Source organism: Gymnodraco acuticeps, unplaced genomic scaffold (genome assembly GCF_902827175.1).
Source record: "Gymnodraco acuticeps unplaced genomic scaffold, fGymAcu1.1, whole genome shotgun sequence".
In the NCBI taxonomy this organism is placed as follows: Eukaryota; Metazoa; Chordata; class Actinopteri; order Perciformes; family Bathydraconidae; genus Gymnodraco; species Gymnodraco acuticeps.
In genome coordinates, this window is record NW_022989961.1 from 422,662 (window position 1) to 440,536 (window position 17,875).

At 42.4% G+C, this 17,875-nt stretch overlaps 1 protein-coding gene across 4 annotated transcripts in view; it reads right to left on the bottom strand.

Moving 5' to 3' along the window:
- LOC117542861 (tyrosine-protein phosphatase non-receptor type 12-like) overlaps window positions 1–17,875 on the bottom strand; it is a 64,409-nt gene that overhangs the window by 3,304 nt on the left and 43,230 nt on the right. Inside the window, exons 14-18 of one of the 4 annotated variants that reach the window (XM_034210739.1) lie at window positions 9,979–10,150; window positions 8,846–9,773; window positions 2,438–2,509; window positions 1,402–1,455; window positions 165–248 (exon numbers count right to left, since the gene is read on the bottom strand). In XM_034210739.1, coding sequence (XP_034066630.1) covers window positions 165–248; window positions 1,402–1,455; window positions 2,438–2,509; window positions 8,846–9,773; window positions 9,979–10,150 — 1,310 coding nt within the window. Of the gene's footprint in view, window positions 1–160; window positions 249–1,401; window positions 1,456–2,437; window positions 2,510–8,845; window positions 9,774–9,978; window positions 10,151–17,875 lie in introns of all 4 variants that reach the window. The other 3 variants (XM_034210740.1, XM_034210741.1, XM_034210743.1) reach the window with 3 other exon arrangements.

The following is a 17,875-nucleotide window of genomic DNA, read 5'->3' on the forward strand; positions in this document are numbered from 1 at the left end:
ACAGAAAGTGTCTTCCCTCTTGTGTTTTCTGCACATGCTGCCCAGAGCTACGTTTACCATCAGCAAAAGCAATGCCACACACATAGAACACATGATGTCATTTTGATAAACTGTGTTAGTAGTAGAAAGCTGACCAGTGACTGAGAGACAGCAGACTTACCCACCCAGCTCTGCCTTGCTGTCTGTTGCCGTGGTGCCAGTAGACGTGGGGTCAGCTAGAGACGTCTTCTTAACACACTCTGACACATCTGCACACACACACACACACACAGATGAATGGGTGGAGGCGCTGTGTGGACATCAGATGATTTTGAAAGGAATATTTCAGGCATAAAAAAGATCATTTGTACATTAATTAGTAACCCTTGGTCATTTCAGAAACCTTTTTTTGCTCGCCATGCCTCATTGGTCAATCCAATCCTGATGAATTGGGGTAAATAGGTGCAGCTTTAACCATAATTGAACTATTCTATAAACTCTTCTTATACTCTTCCATGACAGTAGTCTTTATGAAGATTTGTTATAAATACTAATGTTTTTGGAAGAGGATGTTTTGATAGTTCTGCTGACCCCTATTCTAAAACTCGCCATGGAGGCATGCAAGAAACGTATTGTAAATAATTGGTAAAGAAATTATAATAATCAATTGATCTGTATCTGTAAGTGAAGTATCACTTGCGGGTGTGTTGTCTAATAGTTTGAGTGGTTTAAGACACATTTACACTGCATCGGTTTTACTGAGAGACACCTGAATTTGTTATAATAATTACAAACATATTATTATTTCTATGTTATTGTGACGAATAAGGTTGAAGTAGTTTGTACTGGAATCACTGAAAGCTAGATCAAACTAGTTGTCTTCACACAGTTAATAGAATAATTAGGTTTGATATCTCTGTATGTTATGATGGATGATTTCACACACGTAGGGCCTCACAGGAGCAGCACCACACCTTCAGCTCCAAATCAGCACATGTAGAGAATATGAACTTTTTCACACTGATAACACATTTGCTCTGACAGGAAACTTCTTCTTGACATTTAAAGGGCAGATATTAGAATGAGAAGCCTATAATCTTTAGAAATGTTCAGTTATATTCATTGCTAGTAAATGATCATGATAACAAGAGTCCAACAGTCATTTCCCTTCGCTGAAACGACTAACATTAAATTGGCAGTAACCATCCTCACACAACCTCATCAGCACCCGCACATTTTGCATTTCACTGCTTCTCCCCCCCCCGTCCCCCTGTATCTCTCTCTGTCTCGTTGTGTCTGCTCTCAGCTGTCAGTCCTATCGTCTGCACGGTCATTTGTAAAACACTGAAGCTCTGTCTGCGGCTCTGAATAAATCCTCCGAGTGCTGAACAACCCTCAGGACAAACAGACGTGTGTTCGTACCTTTATTTGAACCGCTCCACTCTGCCGAGGCTGACGACTTCACTTCCAGAGGGTCTGACAGGGGGGGAGGGGGGGGAGAAGGAGGGATGTTAACAAGAGACAACGGATAAAAAATGACACACTTCGACACACATTCCTACACATTCAAACCCTCAGATCAGATCTTTTCCTTTATCATAAACTGAACACATTTATTTATATATCTTATTGCAGTTTATTGATTCAAAAATACCCAAATAGGTAGTGTTCACTTGGAGCAGATGCTTTAAACAACATAACTATATATATATATATATATATATATATATATATAATAGGAATGATTCTGTCCAATGCTTTATGATCCCAATAAGCTGTTGATCATTGTAACAGGAAATTATACAAAAAGTCATTGGTTGTCACTAGCAATGACAAAACAGGTACAAATGTTTGTATAGTTGCCACAATTTGTTCCCCTGCCGTGAGCATTGCATTGTGGGAGATAAGTGTTTAACAGCACACACTCACAAAAAATGAAGCATACTTGGTTTCCTGTTTGTAGTTTAGGACTGATTATATTCTCTCGCCAAGTCACTACAGGTCTGAACTACTGCCAATGCTGCCCCCTAGTGGTGTAACACTCTCACAGCCTCTCACCAAATAAATGAAACCATTTCCTCTCATGCGCTCTTATGCATACTCTCAGAGTACTACACAGGAACAAATCAAACAGCAGAAGGCAACATGGAGGAATACAAAAAAAGGACATAACATGTGTGTCCATCTGTCCGTTAGAAGGCAGCATTACAGAGAGCTTGCTCAATCGCTGTACCAGATAAGAAAAGCAGATAGAATGGGAATATAAAATCATATTCCTACTTTTCCAACTGTATTAAACATCCTCTGCTGATGTTTCACTCACACCACAAAGTCATTAGTTTGTCTCATGTTCATTGGTCCATCCACCTTCTTTGACCAGCCATTAAATCACCAGATCCAGGAGGGGACCCCCCCGCCCTGGAAACACACCTGTGGATCTCGACCAATGCAAACGCACCTGTGGCCAGCAGGAAGGACTCAGGGGTTCTCGCAGGGAGAGGGGGAGGGGAGTCGTCGCTGTCCCAGCAGTCTGGGTTAAAAGGTCAGAGGTCAGATGAGAAGCAAAGTTAATGAACGGGCTCCGAGGAGGGAGGAAAGAGCGTTTCTCAAATATTTCTCTAAAGATAGCGGGACTTCTAAAAGCAGTTTGAAATATGATGAGTCACCTTTCTGGGCCAATTTTAAACTTTATTTATAGACAATATAACTATAGATAATTTTGTTCTTTTTGTGTTTTTCTTATTGATGTTCAAAAGGATGTTCTTTTTTATTTTCACGTGATTGTTCATTTAATGAGATGTTGATTTGCTTATGTTTGACTATGTATGTGAACCCCAATATGAACAGCCAATGCTAATGCTAGTGCTAATGGGGGTCCTAATAAAGAAAGAAATATGGACTGCTATTTCCCCATTTCTTTCTATTGTAATATACTGTGATTTAAAATGACTTAATATTAGGATGTATTAGATTAGAAACATTTATTGTCATTATACATGTACAATGCAAAATAAGAAAAGCTAATCCAGGCTGAAGACTTTTCTTTTTGCCGCTGCTTTTAATTGATATATTCATATCTTAAACTGCACTGTAACTTCTATCATCTTAGCTTTTTATCTTTGCTTGTGTTTCTAGATATCATTTTATAATATGTTTCTTAATGCTTTTAATGTCTTTCATTTTTGTAAAGCACTTTGAATTGCCTTGTGTTGAAAGGTGCTATATAAATAAACTTGCCTTGCTCCTTTTTTAAGGTCCCATCGGGATTTATTCAAACAAACTACAAAAGACGTCACTAAGTGGACCAGCCAATGCAAAGCACTCATTTAAATATCGGTATATACTTTTATTTCTCAGTAGTGAACCATGTAAAATAAAATAAATAAGTCATATAATTAGCATGATAAATACATTTATTTATGTTGGGTCTTATATTGGACATACATATTTTATTTCTGGGACTTTTACTGTGCTGTTAAGTTACTGTAACAGATTAAGCTGCAACTAAAATGATGGACATAATCATATCTCCTTACCTCATTCAGGTTTATATTCTTAAAATGTATCAATTTTTGCCCATATCTACGTCTGAAGTCAACTGTTCTATTTATGTGGACTTTGGGAGAATACTAAGAGGCCATTACCCATAGCCTGACAGTAATAACTTTCAACTTGTTCTCCTTTGATCCAGACAAAGAAATGTGGCTATTTTCAATTAAAGCGCAATATCAGGAAGTCATATTGTATTAATGACCGTATTATTTGCCATGAGTGTGTGTCGGACTCTATCTCACTGGGACCTGGTTTCAAGGAAGTCTGACCCCGGCCTTCATTATATTTTCTAACAATTTTCTGGAGGGTTAGGGGAAGCAGGATAGCTCAAATTAACTGTGATTATATTACATTTAAAGGGTTTTTTGTTGTTGCCTTTGAGCACAGCGTCTTTATAAAACATTTTAAGCCCTCTTTTCTTGGTTTATATATTCTATAGAGAGGCGAAGTCCCGCCCATCTACTTCCGACACATGGGACCTTATTTCGGAAAAATTATGTATTGAAGTCAATGGGGAGAGAAAGATTATCTTTCGATCCCGTTTGAATTGTGCCACGAATTACACATATGATGTTTGTCAATCTTAACAAATCATTTCCATGTCAAAAAAGTAAAACTGTTGAAATATAAGATTATGAAAAATACGCAACTAGAAAGACTACAAATCCCAGAATCCCGGTCCCGCATGCTGGCTCTTACGGAACCGACTAACTCCCCTTTTGTGTATGTACAGCTGTCAACATGCCCAGACTTGTAGTGATTTTCACCTCTTTTAATACTTTTCGCCTCATTCTGAAAGAAAGAAGTGAAATGTGCTAATGTGACGGCCATCTTGGTGTGTGGTGCGAGACGGGAGATGTGTTCATTAGGCGCGTTCACACCGGAGTACTTTTACCCCATACTTTTCCATCGTACTTTTCCCGTTTAGTTCCGTTAGTACCCCTAGTGTCGCGTTCACACCAAAAAGAGTGCCGGGAACTTTTACCCCCATTTTTAGTGCCAAAAAAGTACCAATTTCAATTGGCTGGGCGAATTGCAAACCACGCCCTGTAAAACTCTGAAAAGTTTTTTTAAGCAGCCATTGTATTTGCTGGCATTAGCATTATTAGCATTAGCCCCGCGCACCAACGGAGAGAAAATAACTTATGGCAACACAAAAAAAAACATGGGAGCGGTGGAGATGAGGAGGTGTCGGCGTTCTGACGATTTACTCAGAAGTCCCCAACTCCGGGGACTTCCGGCCGGAGACTTCGGTTATACATCCATGGGCAATATACGCCGTATAGTTGTTTGCGGCCTGCCAGTAAACCCAAAGCAGAAGAAGACGAAGTGACGTCAGCGGCTCATTTGCGTAATCTTCCCTCAGGGAAAAGTACTCCGGTGTGAACGCGATTGGTACTTAGTGCCCTGGGGTAATAAGTGCCAGGGCACTCATACCTCATTCACACCAACGGTGTTTCAGGGCCGGTTCGGAGCTGGAGCTTGAAAAGCACCGGGTTTTCCTGTTCACACCGCAGCGGAGCAGCCTCTTAGCTCCGGAATCCGGTTCACTTCGAGCACCAAAAAATTGTCCGGCCAGAACAAAAGCACCACATACGTCACGCTTACGTCGAGGCGGGGGCAGGGGCAGATCAACTCTTGAACAACAACAAAACGCCGGCATTTTATCCAGTTTGTACACAACGATGGAGAAACTTAACAAGCAGCAGTGGTCCACTGAAGAGACCAGCTACCTACTGGGAATCTGGTCTTCCGAAGAGGTACTGAGGAAGCTGGAGCACAATCGGCCATTATTGTTGTTGTTGTCGGTGTCAGCTGTGAGGGGTTTCCGCGCGGTTTGGCTTTATGAAGCAAGCACGCAAACGGTTACGTCATGACGCAAACGATGACGCAATGACGCAGCACCAGTCGGACTCTGGGCAGTGTGAAAAGAGCCGGAGCTAAACCGAAGAACCGGTTCTGAACCTGAAAAGCTCTAGCACGGAGCTTGAACCGGAGTTGCGTTGGTGTGAATGAGGTATAAGTGCCGGCATTAAGTACGGCAAAGTACTTGGTGTGAAAGCGGCTATTGAGCGGTTTCACACAAACAAATGTGTTACTTCACATTTTTACGACACATTTTTATTTTTGTGACTTGTAAAATGATCTTTTAAATTGACAAACATCATATGTGTAATTCGTGGCACAATTCAAACGGGATCGAAAGATAATCTTTCTCTCTCCATTGACTTCAATACATGATTTTTCCGAAATAAGGTCCCATGGAGGTCCCCCGGAAAAGGAGAGACTTCGCCACTCTATTGACCCTAATCGACTATCTAAAGCCAGTGCAGATGGATGTCTGCGTTAGCCAATAGTTACTTTAGAAAGAAAGGTATTTCTGGAAACATTACGAGTGTGTACAGCAGGTTAATGTCACTATAAGTTATTAGAGCCAGAGCCAAATTATTCTGTTGTTCCTGATCTCACTGAAGTGAGAGCAAAATCCATTGAGCAAGTTTAATCAATATGAGAAAAGTGGAACTAGCATGTTTATTTGTCCAGATAATAATTGAATACTAATTAAGGAAATATCACATATACCGATAGCAAAGCAAAGATTTTGATTGGCAGGTTTAAGAATAATTTATTGTCTACATTGACTGTATGTTTTTAATTCTAACTTTACACGCATTGTTTTCCCTGTTTTTAACTGATTGTATTTCTTCTTTGAACTGCAAACACCTTTTATAAAAATGTTTGTACAGTTTGGTTGGTTAATTGATGATTCAACCAGCAGCCACCAGCTTTTTGTCCTTAACCAACAGCAGCATCAGCAAGCTCTCAGCCCTCTCTAACAGCAGTTAGATTGTGAACAAGCGGACAGCAGCCATCAGAGCCTCACACCGACTCAAAGCACCACAGCCCACACACACACAGTGCCAGAAGCCAAGCACACCAAAACACAAGTAGCCCATCCAGGACCAGGAGAACCTCTGCAGTTTTCCTACATACTGGAAATACTTCAGGAGAGCATGATGTATGAGACATTTAAATGGCTTCCACAACATTAGAATTGTATTTGATATTATTAGAAAGCATCACTTTATTTTGGAAGAATAGTTCCTCAAAGTGTGTGTTATGGCTGTCTAGTATGAATGAATATATATATATATATATATATATTTTTTTAAAGAAATCCATGTTGTTGTCACTCTAACAGCCTATTTTCTCTTTAGTTCCTGAAACAAGAAGGATCCAATTTAAAATAAAAACGTGTTATTTGTGCTCTGTCTGTGCACATTGCAACTTTCTTCAACATCACAGTAAGCACCTTGGGTACATTCATTTTCTTTAAAATGTCGTATCAAGATTTGTTTAGGTTTGTATAATTACTATGGTCTGATAGAGTGTTATCTACGTTCTTAAACTACTAAAAGGCTATGTTCTCTAAAATATCTGGCACAAGTCGGATCATAAACTTGTATCACCCATCCTGGAAAACATCTATGAACTATTTCCAGTTGAGTGGGGCTGGAAACCCTTTAAAAACCTATGGCTAATCTACTTATTCCACACCATTTTTATTATCTTTTTAACTGATTTATTGATAGATGGACATCATGCACCCGAACAGTGAATCCAAATATGTAAGTATGCAGTTAAGTCTTAATTCATCAAGCTTTGAATCCATTCAAGAACAAAACCATTTCCAAGCCACTTCAAAACATTCCATGTCAGCTCCAATCGCAGCGAAAATCAGATTTCAAAACCTCATGATTTTGAAATCCTCAGAGAAGAGGAGCGGGTCTTTGGCTCCAGAAGATAAACCCAGCTCAGGTCTGATGATGACAGGAGCCTCACAGAGGGTCACAGCTCTGTTCAACACAAAGTGAGCACAGTTGGCTGCTGTGTATTCATCCCAATCATGCAGTGTTGATCCTTCACCATCCAACATGCACACACACACTGAAACAAAAACAGGGTTTCTTTCTCCCATTTGCAATCCCACTCACTTAGACAAACACACACAAGCTGAGAGAGGAAGAGGAGAGTTGTTTTGACAGATGTTTGCCTGTTAACATTTGCAGCATTCCTCACAAACCGACCAATTAGTTATACAGCCACTGAGACGAGCTCAGTAGAACTATCTCGGTTTCTCTTGTGACTTCTTTCCATCTCGTCTCTCTGCCTCCGTCTGAACCCAGCAGTGAGGACAGGACAGTGGTGTGTGTTGACAGATACAGGTTATTAATTAGCATGTGGTCTGTTGTCTAACCCAGAACATGTAGCGTGTGGTTCCTCTGAGCGAATGTGTGTGAGGAGAATAAAGAGTTACTCTCAGGTTTTTTACCAGAGATAGAGTCCGTAGAACTTAATGGGAAGTACACCCATTTGAAAATGCCCACAGGTTGTTCCTATGCTCAAATTCAATACAGAAATATTAGTAAACTCTCTCCCAAATCCAAACACTGAAATATGTCATGTAGAATAAGGCTGAAACTGCTTAATAAACTATTGGGAAAGATTTTGAAACTGACTATATGGGTGAATGGCCTTGGTGATAATGTCTGGTTTCTGGCTTTAGCTAGTAGCTCGTGCTCCAATTGTATTAAATAGGATATTGTTTCTTTTTTTAAATTCAAGGAGGTATTCCCCTTTAAATAGACTCCTCAGAACTGATTTACCAACAAACTGATGTCAACAACTTCCTCCACACGTACACTGGGATTTATGTTAACCAAGCTTTTTTCTATGCATTTAGGCCTTTCCTCCACCATAACACAGCATTTGGGGTCCATGAAAATGGTGATTTTGTAAAACTCTTGTTAGGGTGAACCATTTAGAAACTGACACGTAGAGAGGAAGTGTTTGGCTTGTTTAAGCGCCGTTGACTCCTTTTAGAGAATGCAGTGGCGGCAGAAATATATATAATTGCAGAAGTATCCAAATGACTTTACTTACATGTTCACAGATGAATGTAAAGTTACTGTTTCCCTATGTTGAGGGACAGAGGGGTCAGAATGTGTTGTGGAGCTCCCATTATCCAACACTCCCATGAATCAGACACTGCTACAGACATGTTTGGGGTTGTGTGTGTATGCATGTGCATAGATAGGATTTAGTTTCTTAGAGCTAAGGAGGATGAAACCCAATGTACAAAAATACCTGTGTACGAGTGGACTAGGCCTTAATAGGATTTATTTATTATGATTGAGTTCATTCAGATTCCTATTTAACTGACTTCCTGTATAGTTGTTAGTGGATGCTGTGAGAGGAAGCAGCCAGTTAGTTAGAGTCAGAGTCATTCAATCAAAGCAGCAGACTGACATACTTGCTGTGGCTGACGGAGACCCCTGCCCTGCGATGGACATGGACGACACCTTCCGGACCGGCAGCTGGTCTCCATGGTGAGGGGATGCTGTTACCACGGCTGTTGCCATGGATACATTAGTACGGTAACCCTCGTTTCCTCCGGACATCTCGCTGTCCCCCTCCTCGTCCGAGTTATCCGAGTGCAGGGGGTTGGTGAAGCACAGGGCAGTCCTAACAGGAGTGGAGGAGGAGGAGGAAGAGGAGGAGGAGGGAGCGGCACGGTCTGAGGAGGAAGAGGAGGAGGAGGTTTTGGGGAAGTGTTTGTCAGGACTGTTGCAGGCCTGACTCCACGCTGTATGGCCACCCTTCACGTCCAGTTTCTCCCCCCCGAGTGTCTCCCCCTTCTCACTCTTCACAGGGAGGTGGTTTGGTCTGGTGAGGACCCCCCCCTCTGCAGGACCCTCCCCACACCCACCCGCTCCTCCCTCTGTGCCCGAGTCCTCCGACAGCGAAGAGCTAGACGTGAGCAGGGATTGGCCAGAGCGGGCTTTGAAGGCGTGGCTTCTCTGCAGCGCTCCTGCGTTATTGGCTGAGCCGCTGCCCGCTCCGCCTGCTACCCCCATGGAGGAGGAAGTGTCAAAACTACGAGGTCCTTCCTGTAACGGCACCTTTTTAATCTCAATGCTCAGCTTCCTCTCGATCCGAGGAACGCCAGAACATTCTAAAACAGCCGGGGAGAGCGGCGAGGAGGGGGTCTGCGTCTGGCTCTGGCCCGAGTCCGATTTACTGGATGTTGATTTGTTGTTATAGTTGTCGTTGAGATCTAGATTTGAGACCTGAGTCGGCTGTTTTCCACTTTGTAGATTTTGGTCTTTCTGCTCTGAGGGACTGCTCTGCTTGTTTAGACTGGGTTCAGATTTGTTCTGCTGCTGGTCGGCGTCTTTATTCTGAAAGGAAAAGTAAAGGAAACATTGAAGCACCTTTTCCAAATGCAGCACCACCTAGAAAACAACAGAAGTCGTCTCTGTGTTGGGGGGGGGGAGCAGGTCTGAAAGGGAGTTAGTGTTTAGGATTAGTTTTTGTCTTATTTGATATTTGTAAAATAAAAAAAATGACCAGCAACTGTGTACGTTTCTGTAAAGCTGGACTCACCTGTGTAGCCAGGACGTGGATGACAGGTTTGGGGTGGTAGCGGTCGTTGTCCTGCCGTACATTTGTGACGGTGGGGAAGGCTGACGGGGGAGACGGAGTCAGGATGGGGGGGACGGGGTGAGGCTCAGGCGGCTGCAGTATCTCCTCCTTCACATCCCCTTCTGCCTGGGCACTACACAGAGAGACCAACAGAAAAAGAAAACAGAAATTAAACCCTGTACATGCACAGAGATTGCATTCATTTGTATTCAACATTTGCTACAAGAAGAGAGTTTTACACGTTAAAGTAATGACCAAACCAAAAGTATTTGATGAAAGAGAAAGAAGAAGGAGGCAACAGGTTTCAAGACTGTGGTTAAGAAAATTAGGAAATGAGAATGATGAAAAGGCAAGAATTTCATCACAGGGCTCAAACAACCGTCTGACATGAATTATTCTTATCTATAAATAATGATGAATCAACTCCGACTGAATGTATTGCATACATTAATACAACTAAAAGGGAGTTTCTGATAATGTTGTGACAATAGTCACCACTAGGTGGCAGAGTTTAAATGTTGTATGTTTCACCTATATAGTTTCAGGATTTAAGTGCAAAAGTGATGACATAAAGCAAACTGAAAACAGACTGAATTCAGAGTGCATTCCTCTCAAATAAATGTATTTATTATCTAATGTTTCTGGGACTGCAGTGCAGAGTTGAAGACACATTTCCAAAGGGAAATGCTTAAATTAAGAAAAAGTATCTTCAGCCAGCGTAAAGAGAGAGTTATGTGGTATTCAGTGGATGTTTGTGCTAGTACAGTATCTGCAGTAATGCATAAAGATGTGATATATATTTCACTAGCCTTCATTTAATTTAATTTCAAACCTTTATTTAACGAGATTGGTCCCATTGAGATCATAGATCTCTTTTTCAAGGGAGACCTGCAGCATATAGGTTCCACATGAAACATAAAACAATAAAGGACATTATACATTATATTTACAGGATACATTTACATAGTTATAGACATTTACAAGTGGCCATAGTATTAACGAGCATTTCATTTAGCCTAGCTTTAAAAACATGCAGAGGAATGAGATTGCTCAGTTTCAATTCTTGCTGAAGATTGTTCCAAGCAAGTGGAGCTGCGCACATAAAAGCTGTCTTACCTAAGACAGTCCTTGCTCTTGGCACATCTAACAATACTACATCATGCGATCTCAGACAATAGCTGCTTGCAACTCTCTGTGTTATCAGAGAGCAGATATAATACGGGAGTTTACCCAACAAAGCTTTATAAATAAACGTGTACCAATGACTGAGCCTCTTTACAGTAAGTGATGGCAGACAGGGTACAGTGATGAGTAAGTGCTTTACAATTTGTGACAAATCTCAGTGCGCTGTGATAGGCGGCATCTAACTTGTTCAGGCAATAGGCCGGTGCATTCATATACATCAGATCACCATAGTCCAGCACAGGTAAAAAGGTCACAGTGACTAGCCTTTTCCTGGCCTCAAGCGAGAAACAGGACTTGTTTCTGAAAAAGAAACCTAGCCTAACCCTTAGCTTTTTAAGCAGGTTATTGACATGAAGTTTAAAAGTAAGACAATCATCAAGCCAGATACCTAGGTATTTATAACAGGTAACCACTTCAAGTACTTGTCCTTGCATAGTAACAATGTCCAAAACAGGCTCTGGTGTCTTTTTAGCTTTAGAAAAGAGCATTACCTTGGTTTTATCAACATTTAAAAGAAGCTTAAGTTCAGCGAGCTGAGTCTGAATAATGTTAAGAACAGCCTGTAATTTAACACCAGCCTCCTTAATGGAGGGACCTGCACAGTACATCACGGTATCGTCCGCATAAAAATGTAAAGTAGCTTCATTCACATTTTCACCTAAACTATTGATGTAGATGGAGAATAAAAGTGGACCTAAAACAGAACCTTGAGGAACACCATTAGCAATGTTTAACCACTCAGAAGACAGCCCATCAAAGTGAACACATTGGGACCTTTCAGAGAGGTAGTTCACAAACCACCCCACTGCATGGCTGGATATGCCAATACTGAGTAGCCTCTGCTTTAAGATGCGATGATCGACGGTATCAAACGCTTTGGAAAGGTCAATAAATAGAGCTGCACAACTCTGCTTATTGTCTAAAATACTCGCCACATCATTCACCACTTTCATTGTGGCAGTGATGGTACTATGTTGCTTTCTGAAGCCTGACTGATGTTTAGACAGGATATCATTTTTACATAAAAACTCCTTTACCTGTTCACTCACTAGGCGTTCGAGCACCTTCGCCAGAACTGACAATTTAGAGATTGGCCTATAGTTATTTAAAATAGTTGCCTCCCCTCCTTTTAGTAAAGGCAAGACATAAGCTAACTTCCATACTTTTGGAATTGCATTTGTGCTGAGAGAGAGGTTAAAAAGAGTAGTAAGAGGAAGAGCAATAACATCTGCAGCTATCTTTAAAAAGAAAGGTTCTACGTTGTCCGGGCCAGCAGGTTTCTTAGGATCTAGCTTAGATAAAGCTTCATGAACAACATTGACAGTAAAAGGAGTAAAACTGAAAGGGTTTTCCAGACCACATTGTTCAGAGTCACGGATTGGGGTGTTCACAGAAGCAGAGTTAGTGACATAATGAAACATAGAGCCACAGGACACAAAATGCTCATTAAAGCAATTTAACATGGTGGCCCTGTCCGATATAGAGCCAGATGCTGTGGTAAGGCACGGAGGTAGCTCATTACGGATCTCACCGGTGGATATGGATTTTATGGTTTTCTGTGGTAACTGACAAATAGTACTTCGACTTAGCACTTTTGACATTTGAAGTGAAGCTATTCCTTAGCTGCCTAAAACGCAGCCATTCTACCTCTGAGCCTGATTGCCTAGCCTTTGCCCAGGCCTTGTTTCTCTCATGAAGAAAACTGGACAGTTCAGCAGAAAACCAAGGATTGTCTCGTCCCTTCACTCTAAATTTACGAAGGGGTGCATGTCTATCAATGATCTCCATAAAACCAAGATAAAAATAAGACCATGCAGTTTCTACATCAGCACACAGATCCATTTTTCCCCAATCAAACCCAAACAGATCATGAACAAAACCCTGCTCCACAAAATGTTTTATGTCTCTCTTGATGATAATACGAGGTTTAACCTTTTGGACCTTAGTGTCCCTAATTGTGGCTACAACACAGTGATCACTCAGATCATTCGCAAATACTCCCACAGATAAGTATTTATAGGGAGCATTAGTTAAAATGAGATCAATTAGGGAGGATTTATTCTATTATTCTTGTTTTGCTCGATCTCAGTGCTGCATTTGATACTATCGACCATGATATCTTATTGCAAAGACTAGAGCACTTAGTTGGCATACAGGGAACTGCTTTAGACTGGTTTAGGTCCTATCTATCTGAACGCTCTCAGTTTGTACATGTCAATGATGAATCTTCCACGCAAACCAAAGTTAGCCATGGAGTGCCACAGGGCTCAGTGCTCGGACCTATTCTGTTCACATTATATATGCTTCCATTAGGCAATATTATAAGGAATCATTCTGTACATTTTCATTGTTATGCGGATGATACTCAACTATATTTATCAATCAAGCCTGATGAAATTAATCATCTAAATAAAATTCAAGACTGCCTCAAGGACTTAAAAACGTGGATGACCTTAAACTTTTTGATGTTAAACACGACCAAAACTGAAGTTATTGTACTTGGCCCGAAGAATCCACGAAACAAATTATCTAAGGATATACTAACTATGGATGGCATTAATTTGGCCTCCAGTGAGACTGTAAGGAATCTTGGTGTTATATTTGATCAGGATTTATCCTTTAACGCCCACATAAAATCAATTTCAAGGACCGCCTACTTCCATCTACGTAACATTGCAAAAATCAGGCATATCTTGCCTCAAAACGATGCAGAGAAACTAGTCCATGCATTTGCTACTTCAAGGCTGGATTATTGTAACTCCTTATTATCAGGGTGTACCAAGAAGTCAGTCAAGTCGCTTCAGCTGATTCAAAATGCTGCGGCTCGTGTACTAACCAGAGTTAGGAAAAGGGACCACATTACTCCTGTTCTGGCTGCCTTACACTGGCTCCCTATAGAACACAGGATAGAATTTAAAATTCTTCTTCTTGCCTACAAAGCCCTTAATGGGCAGGCGCCATCTTACCTTAAATAACTCATTATACCCTACTGTCCTACTAGGGCATTGCGTTCCAAGAATGCAGGGTTGTTGGTTGTTCCTAGAGTCTCTAAAAGTACAATGGGAGCCAGAGCCTTTTCTTATCAAGCTCCACATTTGTGGAATCAGCTTCCAGTTTGTGTTCGGGCGGCAGACACCCTATCCGTTTTTAAGAGTGCGCTTAAGACCTTCCTTTTTGATAAAGCTTATAGTTAGGGCTGATTAGATTCAGCCCCTAGTTTTGCTGATATAGGCTTAGTTTGTCGGGGGACATCTTACTTCTTCCTTCTCTCTGTCTATACTTGTGTACTCTCATGTTCCGATTAACCCAGCTTCCCCAAATGTCTTTCTTTTTGGTGTCTATATACGCCGGGATCCGGAGTCATGGATGATCCTGCGCTCCTCTGTCCTGGATCGCGAGCCCTGGATCTTGAGTCGTGGCTGTGGTCCTGGATCATAGGTCCTGGATGGATATCCTCGTGGATTCATCTTCCTATTATACACACATGCATTTCCAAACATTTGGACTACCTATATTGCAAATGTATTATCTTTTCAATTTACACACGGCATCTATTTGCACATCTGTCAGTCCTGGGAGAGGGATCCCTCCTCTGTTGCTCTCCCTGAGGTTTCTCCCATTTTTCCCTTTAAACTGTGGGTTTTCTTCGGAAGTTTTTCCTTGTACGATGTGAGGGTCTAAGGACAGAGGGTGTCGTATTGTCATACTGATATTTTGTACAAACTGTAAAGTCCACTGAGACAAATGTAACATTTGTGACATTGGGCTATATAAATAAACATTGATTGATTGATTGATTTATTAGGGAACTTAATGTTAGGGCGAGTAGGACTGTCAACAATCTGAGTAACATTCAAAGAGATACAAAGGTTTTTAAAATCCTCTGACACTGCAGTTAACCAGTCCCAGTTAAAATCTCCAAGTAGCACTATTTCCTTGTAGTCTAGTTGCGATAAAATATTTGCTAGTGAAGACAAGGAGTCCTTGACAGCTGAGGGGGGTCTGTAACAGCCCACCACCATGACCTGTTGCCCCTTTGCCACTTCTATATTTAAGGCTAAAAATTCGAATTGCTTACTGATAGATTTGGAAACTAATGTGGTTACACTGAATTTATTCTTAACATAAATGGCAACGCCACCACCTTTATTAGGCCGGTCGGAACGATACACATTATAACCATTTAAGGCAATGTCAGAGGCCAAAATAGATTTGTTTAGCCATGTTTCTGATAAAACAATGACGTCAGCGTCAGTCGAGCTCACCCAGATGCGGACAAAATCTAGTTTACCTAACAGACTGCGCACATTCAAGTGGATGAAACCCAACCCAGACCTAGCTTTAAAATCAGCAGGAGTAGCGATCTTACTACTACTACTGGGCGGACCAGGGTTAGGTTGTACATTTCCTGACAGTAATAACAACAACAAAAACAGGCATCTTTTCCTCTTAAACGACACACATACATTGTCATCTACTTTAGAAACACCTAGCATGCGGTGAGCCTGTGTTCTCTGTGCTTATGAACTACTTATAAACACACCTGCTGATAATAACATGAATGCAGGATAACGGAGGTTATGGAAAGTTACCAATAAGATCATGTTACACTCCACAGGATATACATGTATATGTATGCAAATATACTGTATATACACAGTAAAAAACTGTGAGAGGAAGTGGTGGCGTGCCAAACCTAAAGCTGAGGCAAGCGCTAACGTAGGACTGCACATGATGCTGTGTGTGTGTGTGTGTGTGTGTGTGTGTGTGTGTGTTACAGATAGAAAGTGAGACAGAGAGTGTGCATGCTGGGAAAGGGGACTTCCTTTTCTTGAGCAACTTTGGAGTTGCAGCCATCCTGTAAAAGTCTTCCTCATAAAGCTGTATTGACTCAGTAGTTGACCAACGTCTATGACAGAGGCTGACATGTGTCTTTTTGTTTAGAAATGGGAAGCATGCGGTGAGTTCTCCCAAAATGCACCGCTCCTCCGCTCCCTTCGCTGGCTGCTAGTGGCTGCCCAAATCCACTTCTAGAAACTGGTACTGGCCTACTGTGATGTGAAGGGATCTGGTTCTATTTCATCCTTACTGACCGCCAGAGGCGGTGCTTAGCACTGAATATCTTCTGTCGAATATTTATATAAACAAAGTCACGTGTGACCTCGTATGACCCCGGAAGGCATAAGTTCTGGTGTTGTCAACGAGTTCAGTCCTTTTTCATCTTCTCGCTGCACAGGTTACTACTTTATGAGTAGAAGCCAAGCTCGCTTATTGAAAAATTCGATTCAAGCTCATCGCTACCTGTAGCCTTGTGATCGTCTCGATCGGAGCTGCGGGCCCTCCCAAGGGAGGGGACCGCGGTGTTCACCTCTCGAGGTCCAGACCGGTAAAGAGCGGACGCTCCTGCACGTCAGTCGGTGAGATCCCTGCCATTTATTGCTGATTGTGCTATCTATTCTCAAGCTAATAGATAATTGTGTCCAAGTTAGCCGAGTGCTCTCGCTCAAGCTAACTTGTTACTGCACTAGTGAAGAGAGCGTCTCCGCTCCCCTCTCACTGCACACATTTGGTTTCCTTACCTGTTCCATCCTCCAGTTAGCTGAGTGCTCTCGCTCAAAGCTAACTCGTTACGACGCTAGTGAAGAGAGTGTCTTCGCTCCCCTCTCACGGCACACAATTGGTTCCTGTTCCATCCTCCAGTTAGCGGAGTGCTCTCGCTCAAAGCTAACTTGTTACGGCGCTAGTGAAGAGAGTGTCTTCGCTCCCCTCTCATGGCGCACAATTGGTTCCTGTTCCATCCTCACTCCCCTCCACTGCATATATTGTTTCCTGGCCCGGTTATTTACAGTCAGCTGAGTGCTCTCGCTCAGAGTGGTTTAAGCTGCCAAGCCAGGAGCAATTAGTCTGTTTTATGTGTTTTTGTTGGTACTTTCACTATGTTTAACGGCTGTAACACATGTATGGCTCCTCTTCAACCAGAGGATGGCCATGACCTTTTCCCCTCTTGTCTTGGCCTTGAGCATCTGAGGGAGAGCCTTTCGGAGAGGCTTGGGTGCCCCGCCCAAGAAGAGGACTAAGCATGATAGGCTGTCCTCCAGGGTGGACCTGCTCACTACTGAGCTAGCCCAGATGAAGTCACTTCTGGCTCTCCATTCTGGTGCCCGTACAGAGCACGCCGCTGCACCCAATCCACCCATGGCTGAGCTGGTTTCAGATGACAATGTGGTCTTGATGGCAGCTTCAGCCACTCATTTTAATTAGTATGACGAGGAGGGCCCATCCCATGCTTCTGGGCCTGGTTCCTGTACCTCAGCTCATGGATCCTCGGAGGGGGAAGATGACGGCTCCATGGGTGAGTATCTGAGGGAGTTACATGCATGCTGGAGGGACACTAAGGCTCTTTCCAGTCTTACGTCCGATGGCCGAGCCCTGGCTGCCATGCAGGATGCGGCAAGATTCGGCCTTGACCGCATGCCGGCTGTTGAGCCTACCATTGCTTCCCTCATAGTTTCTCCTGACAAAGCTCTGAGGTCGGAGGCCAGGTGCCCTCGACCCCAATGTCGGGTCACTGATGACCTGCTCACTAAGGCTTACGATTACAGCGGCGCGCATGGGCCGTGTAGGCAATTCCCTCTCACCTCATGCTCGCCCTCTCAGCTTCCCTGCAGCAGGA